General features: G+C 46.4%; 1 protein-coding gene across 1 annotated transcript in view; it reads right to left on the bottom strand.

The window, feature by feature from the left end:
• Positions 1-14,600, bottom strand: part of TMC5 (transmembrane channel like 5) — an 87,214-nt gene that overhangs the window by 4,503 nt on the left and 68,111 nt on the right. Inside the window, exons 14-18 of the mRNA XM_075285541.1 lie at positions 4,313-4,410; positions 4,142-4,237; positions 2,241-2,316; positions 1,723-1,856; positions 109-273 (exon numbers count right to left, since the gene is read on the bottom strand). Coding sequence (XP_075141642.1) covers positions 109-273; positions 1,723-1,856; positions 2,241-2,316; positions 4,142-4,237; positions 4,313-4,410 — 569 coding nt within the window. The remainder of the gene's footprint in view (positions 1-108; positions 274-1,722; positions 1,857-2,240; positions 2,317-4,141; positions 4,238-4,312; positions 4,411-14,600) is intronic.

Here is a 14,600-nt window from a genome sequence, read left to right as displayed (position 1 = left end):
GTGGCAGCTGCTACCACTGCTACCCCAGTAGTTACGCCCTTGACCAATACACAGTTATATGAAACAGAATCTTGCTGATGCTATAACATTTACACATATTATACTTACAAAACAATCAGTGTAAGAATGTAAAAGAAGAGGACACTTTCAACCAGGTTCTGGTAAATCCAGACAACCCATTGTACACCCTTAATAGAAGCGATCCAGTCATCAACTGAAGTGTAAGGTGTAGGCAGAGTCCGGAAAGGTCCACATGACACCGAAGGTGTCCGTCTAAAATCAGAAACAAGAAGTTTTAGAGAAGCCTTCAGCTAAACATAACATAGAAGCCTGACTGTAAAAGAAGTCTAAGTCTTACTAGTAACACTTTATATCATATTATTTCATCCCATTGTTTACACAATATTATCTAGGTCCCAGCCTGGTATCTGATCTCAGAATGGGTGACTTGACTCACTACTCTCTGAAGGGGAGGGGGGCTCAGTTCTTAGGATCATGCTTGCTCTCAGAGCTGTTATCTCCTGATCTTATGTCCCAAGCAATAAGGTCAATTAATTGCAATCTGCTGAGAAGGGATCAGACAATGGACTTACTCAGTGCCTGTTATCTCTTTGTGTAAACACTGAGATAAGTGTTCAGATTACTGTAAGTCCACTGTCCACTGCAACCCACCAGCTTGCTGAAGAATACAAAAAGTGAGAAGAAGAGACAACAGACAAACTGCTTAGGAGAGGTACAGTACATGGGAAAACTCCATTATTAACTTGTGTACCCCAATAAGCTGAAAGCTCTCTACAGTCCTGATACACATCTGCTGTCAACATCTGCAAACAGAATCATGCTCTCCGTTCACCAATGAACTTAGCACTCTTATACTCTATAATTTGCTCCATGGCATCTTCTCATTCTGGTCTGTAGAATGTCTCCCATTCTGTACCCACTTTGTGTAACAGCTACATGTACTCCTTATCACCAGCTTTAAGCATGTCTATAAAAGCTAGAGTATATATAATATCCATTTAAAGGGGTTGTATTTAGAGATGAACGAACACTGAACAGGATACATTAATTAAGCAGTGAGTGCCTGATCGCTGGAGGCTCTGCTGGTGAGACCCTCCATTTATGAGAACACAGATCTTTTTCCCCCATTTGTAAGGAGAAACATCAGGGTATTTTCACTCTTTTCCATTCACAGAGATAGCTGAGTAGTGGGCTTGGTGACTTTTGTCAGTACCATAGACTTTGAATGGAGCGATGATCACTCTGTTCACACTGAGGATACACTGTGGATAGGTGGTAAGTATCACAACCCCTTTACACTGTGTATACTAAGATCTCCCAGAGTATAAAGGACTGAAAACTGCTGGGCAACTGCAGAATAAAATAGCTGGGAGAAGCATTCTGAGAAGAGTCCTGTCTACAAGGGCCGCTGACAGATCACAATGCTTCTCCCAAGTATTGTATATAAAAAAACAAAAAACTTGAGTCTTCAGTAGTTGATATACCTGAGGAAGGGATCAGAGTTATCCCGAAAGCTTGTAATCTGTCATCATTATGAGTTAGCCATCAAAAAAGGTATCAACTACTGAAGACTCTCAAGTTTTTTGTTTTTTATATTTCATACCCACTGGCTAACATGGTACAAAATGGTAACGTTTTCCTTACACCCAAGTATTGTAGTGCAGCAACTTTAATTATTGCTGTTTTTGGTATATGGGTTACCTCCACCAAGTGACTCCAACGACACAAAGAACTCCAGCAAAGGATGGGAAAAACAAGAGGAAAATGAAGACTGTGGTCATCTGGGAGGCTCGCCAGGCTCTCCGAGGGGGAATGCAATTCATCATCAAACTCACCTAAATATTAATCAAATAAACATATTTGTCCAGGCCTCAATACAGTGACCTCTGGTTTAGTTGCCCATTTCTTAGCCAATTCCCCTAGAATTTTAGCTTTTATGTTTATTGTGTTTCTTATAGACTTAAAAGTTTAGCTGAAGACTTTTAACAGCAATTTGTTTACTGAGACCCGTATTGAGTGAGAAAACAAGTACCCGTCCCTTATGCCGTATATGTTTATGTACATGTCAACTATGCAGTTTTTTCTTTATTTCTTAGCTGTATTTTCTTGTAAAGCTATAAAGATTACGGACTGTAATACCACAATAGTGGTTGTCTTTGTCATTGAAATAGACTTAAAATAGATTTAAAAAAAAAAATAGATGAAATAAAATGGATTACCTTTTTCACATAAAATATTATGAAAAGTTTGATCATTTGAATTATTGGTAGCAAAGGGGAGAAGAAGATTCCAATCCTGTAATAAAGTAATATAGATATCAGGACTGACTTCATTATCTAGAGGTTTATCATATTATTCCTTATGCATTTACTGAACATCATGGCCTCTACATGTCCTACAACTTTCACCATGTCGATAGTTACACAACAGTTGCCCATACACATAAGGCTGGGTTCACATCTGCATCAGAGTCTCCATTAGGAGATTCCATTGCAGTGTTCACATGAAATCGCCATACGAAAAAGTCCTGGACGTGCAGTTTTTTTGTCTGGCACTTAAAGGTGCCCTTAAAGGCCCTCAATATTACATCTGAGAGGTCCAACACCTGTGACCCCTGCTGATCACTGGTACCCAGGCAGTGTGGGAGCTCTGTACTGCTCATTCGCCATACAAACTGTATTGGCAAGTGTAAGTACAACAGCGCTGCCCCATTGAATTCTATAGGACAGCACTTCTACATTTACACTCTCCGATACAGTTTCAGCTCTCTTGCACTGGCTCAATACTGGTAATCTGCAGGTTTCCCAGGTGTCAGACCTCCACAAATCTAATATTGAGGACCTATCACAAGGAAAGGCTATCAATTATAGAAAGCAGATAACCACAATAATGTATAAAACAATGGACACCTGATAGACCTGGGGTTTAACAGGTTTCATATGTGCTATTTTGGCTGACCGCTCATCTATTGTTCTGGTCCTTTGATGGACCAAAAGAACAGACAGACTGACATTTGTGTGAACCTAGTGTAAGTTTGTTGTTTGAGGCAGGGATCACCCCTATCCTTCCCAAAAGTATGTATACTTGGCCAGTTTGTTTAAGCAAAAATAGCTAGACACGTCTGGCAACAGCTTACGTGCCAGCGCAACAAAGGATCAGACATTTTGAGATCCCAAACTCTCAATCCTTGTTTTTTCAGACCTCGAAGGTTAATTTATCGTTTTTAGGACTCCATACAGTTTAGACCCTAGATAGATAAGATAATCCTTTACCAGTCCCACCATGGGGAAATTCCGTGCATAGATAATACAGTATTATATTACAAGAAAAGAATGTTAATCTAACATCCACTAGGACCACCACTGATCACATGAACTAGATCCCCAAATCCCTCTGTTGGATTGGAATTCCAGTTACATATTATGTGACCTGCAGCTCTATATATCTCTATGATACTGCGGAAGAGAAGCTGAACATAGCTCTCGGATACCTTGGATAGTCCCACAGTGATAAAAAGAGTGCAGGATCATACAGTATATCTTTCCTCTACATCGATACTGCAATGAAAGTGCATTACATTGTGCCCATTGAAATCAGTAGTTTAAAGGAACTGTCTGACTTTTAGTTCATGCAGGTAGACCATGCAGCTGTTATGTGGCCTGTGGGAGAAGAGAACCCAGTGCTGATTTGCTCTACTTCACTGCAATCTCCTGCATCCACCACTAGGTGGAGCACAATCGAAAGAGATTTTTTAAAACAATCTTTGAATCACTAGTTGCTGTATTAATTCCTATGTACTGAGCTCCCCCTACCGTAATATCAGCTGCCAGCAGCAGGGTTTATCACTCATAGTTCTATCAAGGATATTTATCAATGTCTACTATATACCAAAGGTGTAAATAAATACATTAAAATATGGGGTCTGATTTGTTGAAACCAAAATCTTTGGCGCACAGCCAAAAAATTTACAATTTCGTTTGCTGCCTCATACGCACACTCTTTTTCCAGTAAAATGGATTTCACTATTATGACATCTCTGATTGACTTCTGTGTAAAACATTACACAGATACAAGCAGAGGGAGCCAGGGAATATTTAACATAAAGTAAATGGTTACGTACCAGGCCAATGTCTGTGCATAAATCAAATCCAAAACGTTTCTTGCAATGTCAAATTCTGGAGCCCCTAAGGTTTTACAGCAGTGCATCCCAATAATCCTACAAAATAATATCTCCATATGTAAACCTGCAATATCATTGCAGAACAACACAGTATAATGATACATGACCTACCTTCTCAGAAATTCTCCAAAGAAGGAACCAACCAACACAAAGAGAAAATCGATGACAACCAGACGATAGATGTCTTGTCCAATATAAGATTCCCAGCACTGCAGAATAAATTGGGGTCTCTTATTGCGAATGTACATAAGATATAACTGAGCAAATCTGAATCCTACAAACCTCAAGTTTCGAATAGAACCACAAGCATGAAATCCTATGTATTAATTCTTTTTAGTTGACTACTGAGATTACTGATCTAATGTTTTTGGGGGGTGGTTTGCTGGCATCTCTGCTCACTTGCTTTGACAATTCTACTACCATAGGGCACTTGTGCGGGCAGTTTAAGAGCCAAACTGAGTGTGCACAAGAACATTCAAATATTGCCCAGGCTAATCAACTGTGTCCCTTGGTTATTTAAGGCACCTTCCTTTACAGAAAGGTGCCTGAGCTATGAGGTTCCTAGCCTATTAGTGTTCTGTGAGGAGGTTTCACTACTGTGTACTCTCATCACCCATGTCTTGAATTCTTCATGTTTACCTGACAGTGAACCTGTTCTACCTGTCCTAACTGAAAAAAAAGGACCCCAAAAATGACACATGAAATCCATAATAAAAATACAGATCTTTATTTAAACATTAGGTATAAAAAATATAAATAAAAAGAATTAAAATGGTAAAAGTTCGCATAGCAAAAGGTGCTGAGAAACTGGACAGGAGATGGAAACTGGCAGTCAGTTTTCAAACCCATTCACTTGAACTGGTTTGCAAAGTGACCGCCCGTGAGCGTCTTGTGCCTCTCCACGGCTAAATCGTTTTTTTTTTAACTGGCCACAAAGTCCTGCATGCCCCACTTTGTGCCTGGTTAAAAAAAAATTGGTTTTTCCGCAGAGACCCGAAGACACTCACAGGCGGACACTGACTGTCGGGTTTCCGTTTCATGTCCAGTTTTTCGGGCAGAAGATGGAAGCCCACAAAGCGGAGACCAAGCACAGGTGGGAACCTGCCCATAGCCTTCTCTGTGCACCCGGAAGTGTCTGTGATCACTGTCTGCTATTCTCTATGTGTATGAGAGCAGGGAGATGAGTCATCAGCACAACAGACTCTGCTGTACATACACATAGAGAATAGCAGAGAGAGGGTACACGATGAGACTTCCGGTGCACAGAGAAGGCTAATTAGCACATGAGTAAAAACGGCTTATTCAAAAACTACTGAGGCAATTTATATACAAAAGGTATGTGTGGAATAGCCTAAAGGCTATGCAAGTATGTGCTTAGCTAAAATGACTTTTCCCAATGATAGAGCCCCTTTAAGACAGTCTTTTGGTATTATAAAAAAGATATACAGCATGCCAAAAATTGAACATGAATAGGTTCATGTATACGACTGCAGATACAATGTATTCACTTGGGTAGTTATTTTATCAGTGAGATCATCCTGACCTGTAGAAACTTTAGGTCACACAAGTATTGTTTAAAACAATGGAAAGCGTAGAAGCTGTTATTACTAGAGATGAGCGAACACTAAAATGTTCGAGGTTCGAAATTCGATTCGAACAGCCGCTCAATGTTCGTGTGTTCGAACGGGTTTCGAACCCCATTATAGTCTATGGGGAACAGATACTCGTTAAGGGGGAAACCCAAATCCGTGTCTGGAGGGTCACCAAGTCCACTATGACACCCCAGGAAATGATGCCAACACCTCTGGAATGACACTGGGACAGCAGGGGAAGCATGCCTGGGGGCATCTAACACACCAAAGACCCTCTATTACCCCAACATCACTGCCTAACAACTACACACTTTCCACATTCAAAAAAACCTCTATCAAAGTGGGAAAATACCTGGAAACCTTCTTTACTCCCCAAATGGATGGACACAAACCCCAATTTAAGCTCAACAAACAGTAACAACCACCCCTTTAAATCACGTTCCCCATGACAACCACAAATGGAATAGGCAATGGGAATTCCAAAAGCCCTCACCCTTAACTGTCATTTTGAGTGTGTGTGTGTGTGTGTGTGTGTGTGTGTGTGTGTGTGTGATGTGGTAAGACCTTCCAAAATTCACTTTTCTAGCCCTTAACATGAGCCCTTCCAAACAAAGTTACATGACCTTAAGCTGAGCTACCAGCAGAGATTGAGGCCCTTGGCATGAGTAGAGCCTTGCACCAGCAGTGTTTTTGGCACTTAGGGTGAGTTGAGCCTTGTACCAGCGTGTGTCCCTTAACATCAGGCGGGCCCTAAGTTCTGCGCTTTGCACAAAAGTTCCACATTAACTAGGCTGAATGGTACAAAGATTAGTAGGCCCGAGAACCAGGAACAGGTCTTGCAATGGCTGTCGGATAACGCTTAAAGCACATTGTCCACCAGCCAGTCAGCCTCTACCTCCTCTTACCCAACAGTCTTGTCCTCCTTCCACCCAAAATTCCCAATCTTCTCAGAACAATAACCCCAACTGTCCCTGCTCCCCAGAGCTGTTCTCCCTTCCTTTGACTGTACCGCAACCTTCCCCTCCATTTCGCGATTCCACGGACCTAACAGACGAGTATCTGTGTCCAGATGCTCAAACACTAGAGTCTCCTCCATTCCATCTCCGGTCGATTTGGTGGCGGATGACCAGCAACCCACCCTCATCGACGACGATGAGACGCAGTTGCTGTCAGGGCAGCCAGTTGACATGCGCATTGTGCAGGAGGAGGAGGCGAGACAGGAGTTGGAAGAGGAGGTGGTGGACGACGAGGACACCGACCCCACCTGGACAAGGCAGATGTCAAGCTGGGAAAGTAGTGTGGATGTTGAGGCAGGTGCAGCACCAAAAAGGGTAGCTAGAGGCAGAGACATGTCCAGAGGCAGAGGTCAGCTGCTTTGCCGAAGCCAGGCCAGACCCGGAATGTCCGAAGATGTTCCCTTTTGTACCCAGCCCAGAAAAACTCCCCCATCGAGGGCATGTTTCTTGAAGGTGTAGAGTTTTTTCAAGGAATGCGCCGAGGACAGATATAGTGTCGTCTACACAATTTGCCTCTCGAAATCGAGTAGGGGCCCTGAGAAGAGCAACCTGTCCACCACTTCAATGCACCGTCATTTGGAATCCAAGCAATGGAATCAGTGGCAGGCAGCAACGGCAGGACAAACGTCGCCCGCCGTTCATGCCACTGCCTCTGCTCACAGTGCTGGCGATGCACTCCAGAGGACGAGCCAGGACATCACTTCATCTGCCTCCGCCACTTTGTTGACTTCTCCCTCATCCTCCCCTGTTTCTGTCTTATCTCCTTCTCCTGCACCATCAAAGGCACCATCAGGCGCTTCTTTACAACAACCCACCATCTCTCAGACATTGGAGCGCCGGCAGAAATACACCGCTAACCACCCACCCACGCAAGCCTAGAACGCCAACATCGCTAAACTGCTGGCCCAGGAGAGGTTGGCGTTCCGGCTTGTTGAAACTCCCGCCTTCCCGGACCTGATGGCAACTGTGGCACCTCACTATGCCGTCCCTAGCCGTCTCAACTTCTCCCGGTGTGGCGTCCCCGCCTTGCACCAGCACGTGTCACTCAACATCAGGTGGGCCCTTAGTTCCGCGCTTTGCTGCAAGGTCCACTTGACCACCGACACTTGGACAAGCGCCTGTGGTCAGGGATGCTGCAGTGCTTATCTTTAATGACAGGCAGGGTGAATGTGGTGGAGTCTGTTCCCCGGGTGCAAACTGGGGTGGCCTATCTCCTCTCCCAGGCCAAAATTCATGGCAGGAGTAGACTGAAACCCTACGACGCTGCAACCTCCACCACAGCTACTAGCGGCAAACGCTAAAACACTGGTGTGGGGAGACGTCAGCAGGCGGTGCTGAAGCTCATCAGCTTGGGGGACAGACAGCACAGTGCCTCCGAGGTCAGGGATGCCATCCTGGCTGAGATGGCATTTTTTTTTCCCTGCTACACCTGGGGCCTGGCATTTTTACGCCTGTGATAATGGCTGGAACCTGGTAGCGGCTCTGGAGCTTGCCAGCCTCCAACACGTTCCATGTTTGGCCCACGTCTAACCTAGTGGTGCAAAGTTTTTTAAAAACATACCCAAATGTACCGAAGCTACTGTTGAAAATGCGGCGCTTGTGCGCCCACTTTTGCAAGTGCACAGGAGTCGCTGCTAGCCTAAAAACACTCTAGCAAGGCCTACATCTGTCCAAACACAGGCTGTTGTCCGTCATTCACACACGCTGAAACCCTACAATACCATATCTTGAGCAGGGTGTGTGAGCTGCACAGACCTTTGATGGAGTTCCATCTACAAAACCCAAGGGTTCCTCAAAGTCAGCAACCAAAGTTTCTGCACCATGAGTTTCCAGGGGTGGCAGAGTTATGGCTAGGGGAAGAGGCATGGATAGGGATGATGTCTAGGGGCAAAAGCAGTGTGGATGTGGAGGCAAGCTAAGCAGGAAAAACTGGGGGTACAAGCTAAGGCATGGACTGGGGTGATGTCTAGGGGCAAAAGCAGTGTGGATGTGGAGGCAAGCTAAGCAGGAAAAACTGGGGGTACAAGCTAAGGCATGGACTGGGGTGATGTCTAGGGGCAAAAGCAGTGTGGATGTGGAGGCAAGCTAAGCAGGAAAAACTGGGGGTACAAGCTAAGGCATGGACTGGGGTGATGTCTAGGGGCAAAAGCAGTGTGGATGTGGAGGCAAGCTAAGCAGGAAAAACTGGGGGTACAAGCTAAGGCATGGACTGGGGTGATGTCTAGGGGCAAAAGCAGTGTGGATGTGGAGGCAAGCTAAGCAGGAAAAACTGGGGGTACAAGCTAAGGCATGGACTGGGGTGATGTCTAGGGGCAAAAGCAGTGTGGATGTGGAGGCAAGCAAAGCAGGGAAAATGGTGGCTAGAGGCAAAGGGATGTCCATAGGCAGCAAGGGCAAAGATGCAAAACTCTCCCGTTTCAAGAATTTTCCTGACTTGTTTCCCCACAAAACATTCCTGGGAGGAGGGCTGAAACACCACCCTCCTCCTCCTCCGCTGTTAGATTTACCCCAGCTACGAGCTGAAAACGCTGCAACACTGGTGTGGGGAGACGTCAGCAGGCTGGGCTGAAGCTCATCAGCTTGGGAGACGGACAGCACACTGCCTCTGAGGTCAGGGATGCCATCCTGGATGAGATGGCAATTTGTTTATCCCCGCTGCCCCTGGGGCCAGGTTTTTTAGCTTGTTGGAGGGCTCTGGAGCTTGCCAGCCTCCAACACGTTCCATGCCTGGCCCACATGTTCAATGTAGTGGTGCAATGATTTTTAAAAACATACCCCAAATTAGCTGAGCTAAGGGTGAAAGTGCGGCACTTGGACACCCACTTTCCCAAGTCTACAGTACCTGGAGCTAGCCGCAATACACTCCAGCAAGGCCTACATCTGCCTGAAGCACCTACTGTTGTGCGAGGTCACCACACGCTCTAACCCTAGATACCGTATGTTCAGCAGGGTGTGTGAGCAGCAGAGACCTTTGATGGAGTACCAGCTACAAAACCCAAGGGTTCCTCAGAGTCAGCTCCCTCACTTTCTGCACCATGAGTTTCCATGGGTGGCAGACTTATGGCTAGAGGCACAGGCATGGATAGGGGTGATGTGTAGGGGCAAAAGCAGTGTGGATGTGGAGGCAAGCTAAGCAGCAAAAACTGGGGGTACAAGCAGCCGGTGACATCATCACTGACAAGCACAGCTGTCTGTCAGCTGACAGGCTGACTTTCACCAAAATGAACAGACAATGGATAGACTCATCATATACATGTCAGTTACATGACAAATTTAGTGCAATTTGCAAGTCCAAGATGGTTTGGAGATCTGCGGAGAGGAATCTCACCACCTCTTGCGGGTGCCATCATTTGGAAGGCAAGCCCTGGGCTCAGTGGGTGAGAGCAAGCGCAGGATAATCGTCGTTTGGCCTGGCTGCCACTGCCTCTTCCACTGTTGACAGGGCTGGCGCTGCAGTCCAGACCAGGAGCCAGGACACCTCCACATCTGCCTCTGACACTTTGGGGAGTTCACCCTTATCCTCACCTTTTCCTGCCATTTCTCCTTTTGCCCGCGCCATCATGCGCCTCTTCCCAGCAACTCCCCATCTCCCAAGCCTTTCATTTCATGCTAAAGTACAGCGCAACCCACCCACATGCCCAAGGCTTCAACGGCCTCATCTCAAGAAATCTGGCCCAGGAGATGTTGGAATCCCGGCTGGGGGACACTCTGCCCTTTTTGGGCAGAGTGTCTACTGCGCCACCGCACTGTGCCGTCCACACCAGCACTTTCCCCCAAACATGAGGCGGTCCCTAAATTCAGTGCTTAGCCCTAAAGTTCCATGTGACCAGTTACGAATGGACAAGTGCATGCGGACAGGGACGCTACCTTTCAATTTGGGCACAGTGGTTGAATGTAGTTGAGGCGTGGACCGGGTCGCAAAATGTGGTGGCCTGACTTGTCTCCCCACACAACATTCCTGGGAGGAGGGCTGAAACACCACCCTCCTCCGCTGTTAAATTGACCCCAGCTACGAGCTGGAAACGCTGCAACACTGGTGTGGGGAGACGTCAGCGGGCCGTGCTGAAGCTCATCAGCTTGGGGGCCAGACAGCACACTGCCTACAAAGTGAGTCATGCCATCCTCGATGAGACGGCAATGTGGTTTTTGCCACTGCACCTGGGCCCAGGCATGTTGTCATGTGTGATAATGGCCGTAACCTGGGATTGGCTCTGTAGCTTGGCAGCCTGCAACATATTCCATGCCTGGGCCACGTTTTTAACTCATTGCTGCTAATCTTTTGAAAAAGGTACCCCAATGTTCCTGAGCTACTGGTGAAAGTGTGGCGCTTGTGCGGATAGTTTTTAAAGTGTATAGTTGCCGCTGCTAGCCTCTATGCACTCCTACAACGCCTGTACCTGCTGGAACAACGGCTGTTGTGCGACGTCTCCACACTGCTGGCACTAAACATATCATGTGTTGAGCAGAGTGTGTGAGCAGCACAGACCTTTGATGTAGTTCCAACTCCAAAACCCTCGGGTTCGTCAAAGTCAACTCCCTCAGTTGCTCAACCATGAGTGGCCATGGGTGGCAGACTTATGTGAAATCCCATCCCATCCATTGCACTGGACACGAAACATTAGCATGCGCTCAGCACAACTTCGGATATGGCAGATGCGTTAAGCAGGGTGCAGGGTACAACACAGACCAGGCCCGAGCACCAGGAACAGGTGTTAGAAATACTGCAGCATCTGCCATTTCCTTCCAATTTTGGGGTTTTGGACCCGCCACCGACTTGTCTGGACCTAAGTGGGGATCATGAGACACAGTTGCCATCAAGGCAAGCTGTGGTCATGTGCGGTTTGCAGTAAGGGGGCAGTGCGCAATTGGAAGAGGAGTTGGTGGATGACGAGGCCACCGACCCCACATGGACAGGGGTGATGTCTAGGGGCTAAAGCAGTGTAGATGTAGAGGGAAGCTAAATCAACAAAAAACCTGGGTAGAAGCAAAGGCATAAACTGGGGTGATGTTTAGGGGTGAAAGCAGAGTAGATGTGGAGGGAAGCTAAGCAGCAAAAACAGTGGGTAGAAGCAAAGGCATGCAAAACTCTACCCTGTTGGAAGACTTATTCCTAGGTCTGGAACACGTTAATGGCCCCCCTGGACAAATTACTGCCACTCAGGGGCCTAGTGTCACCAGGAGGGACAAGTATAGGCGCATGTTGTGGGAATACCTGGCCGACACCAGCTCTGTCCTCTCCGATCCCTCTGTGCTCTACAGCCTAAACTTATTTTCTCATCTTTTTTTCTGAACTGCACATCTCTTGCCTGCTTCCTTTGGGATCTTAGAAATGGTGGTCCACTTCCACAGATGGTAACTTCAATAGACAGTGTAACGGGAGTAGCTGAGGGATCGCTGTCTTAACCACTTTTTGGCACAAAATTAACTTCCAAAGCCAAATATGGTGCAAGTATATGATGCAAGGACACCTACACACCTATCTCTGACACATTGGGGAGTTCACCCTCATGCGCCCTTTTGGCCTGCACCATCATGCGCCTCTTCCCAGCCACTCCACATTTCCCAAGCTTTTCATTGCAGGCAGAAGTACAATACAACCCACCCCCATGCCCAAGCCTGTAACAGCCTCATCGATAAACTGCTGGCCCTGGAGATGTTGGTGTTTGTTTATGCTTCTGGAGACCCAGGCCTTCCGTCAGCAGATGGCAGCTGGGGCACCTCCCTATGCTGGGCCTAGCCGTTACTACTTCTCTTGGTGTGCTGTCTCTGCCTTGCGCCTGCATGTGTCCCATAACATCAGTCGGGCCCAGAGCTCTGCGCTTTGCTGCAAGGTCCACTTGACCACCGACACATGGACAAGCGCCTGTGGTCAGGGATGCTGCAGTGCTTATCTTTAATGACAGGCAGGGTGAATGTGGTGGAGTCTGTTCCCCGGGTGCAAACTGGGGTGGCCTATCTCCTCTCCCAGGCCAAAATTCATGGCAGGAGTAGACTGAAACCCTACGAAGCTGCAACCTCCACCCCAGCTACTAGCGGAAAACACTGTAACACTGGCATGGGGAGATGTCAGTAGGCCGTGCTGAAACTGATCAGCTTGGGGGACAGACAGCACAGTGCCTCCGAGGTCAGGGATGCCATCCTGGCTGAGATGGCATTTTTTTTTCCCTGCTACACCTGGGGCCTGGCATTTTTGCGCCTGTGATAATGGCTGGAACCTGGTAGCAGATCTGGAGCTTGCCAGACTCAAACACGGTCCACGCATGGCCCACGTTTTCCAACTTGTTGGTGCCATGTTTCTTTGAAACCTACACCATTGTGCCTGATATACAGGTCAAAGTGGGGCCATTTTCGTAAGTGAGAACTAGCCTCTGCTAGGCAGAAAACATTCAGAGCACACTCCTCTCATCTTCGCACCGTTGGCTGGCGGAGGAAGACGAGGGGGTTGGAGTGGCATCTGATGTCCCTATCCCACACGAGGCTAGAGGGTGCACTTCAGTGCATCCCATTGCTTCACCACAAATGGTGTGAAGGGGAGTGGAAAATGGAGGAAATGGAGAGTGACCCTTACAGTTGGGGCCAGCAAAGGCATGCCAAGTAACACACTGGCACACATGGCTGACTTCATCTTGGGTTGCTTTTCAACACATATTTCACATCATGAAGAACAAATAATACTGGATTTTTTCAAGCCTCGAACCCCGGTCTAGGTCTAATGTCTGTTCCTTTCTTATATTAGGGGAGAGGGAAAAAAAATGACTTCAGTGATACGTTTAGCGTACATAGACTGACTATTAATGTGTATCCCACTTAGTGTTGTTAGGGTTACACACCGTCACAACCTGGCTAAAGCTTCTATAGCTGTTAATAAAGTCAACATAACTTTACGGTATCCAAAAAGACAGCTGGTACCGACAGAGAGCAAGACAAATGTCACCCAAAGCTGTGAGCTCTGAACACCCACAGTGACTTTGGCGTCATCATCATTATAAGGGAGCGGGTGGTAATAAATAACTTGGCAGTGCCTAAAACCCAAAAAGCTTATACAACTATATTTACATTAAGATACACAAATGAAACTTTTCAGTAGCATGTCATGAGACAAGCTGATAAGCTCTTCCTTTGTGCAGTGCTATTTGAAAGTTAAACGCTGCCTTTATTTTAATTCTGGAGAAGGTGCAGACATTAGATTTAGAACATGTTGTCTTCATTGTCCAAATCCTCTATATAGGTAACGTGTTTTTCGGGCCGAGCTGTCTGGGAACGAGCTGGTGCAGCACTGACAACCTGGGTGAATATGGCAAGAGCCTGAGATGTAGGGTGAATGAATCCCCAAATTATTTGTGGAATTCCCAGTGAGACAATGGCACTGTATACCAGTATTAAAAATTGTGGGTGCACATAACCCCCATATATTCTTTGAATTCCCAGTCAGACAATGGCACTGTATACCAGTATTAAAAATTGTGGGTGCACATAACCCCCATATATTCTTTGAATTCCCAGTCAGACAATGGCACTATATACCAGTAGTAAAAATTGTGGGTGCACATAACCCCAATATATTCTTTGAATTCCCAATCAGACAATGGCACTGTATACCAGTATTAAAAATTGTGGGTGCACATAACCCCCATATATTCTTTGAATTCCCAGTCAGACAATGGCACTATATACCAGTAGTAAAAATTGTGGGTGCACATAACCCCAATATATTCTTTGAATTCCCAGTCAGACAATGGCACTGTATACCAGTATTAAAAATTGTGGGTGCACATAACCCCAATATATTCT

This window comes from Leptodactylus fuscus, chromosome 8, assembly GCF_031893055.1.
Source record: "Leptodactylus fuscus isolate aLepFus1 chromosome 8, aLepFus1.hap2, whole genome shotgun sequence".
Classification (NCBI taxonomy): Eukaryota; Metazoa; Chordata; class Amphibia; order Anura; family Leptodactylidae; genus Leptodactylus; species Leptodactylus fuscus.
The sequence above is the reverse complement of the archived record's forward strand: the minus strand, read 5'-3'. Positions and strand labels throughout refer to the sequence as shown.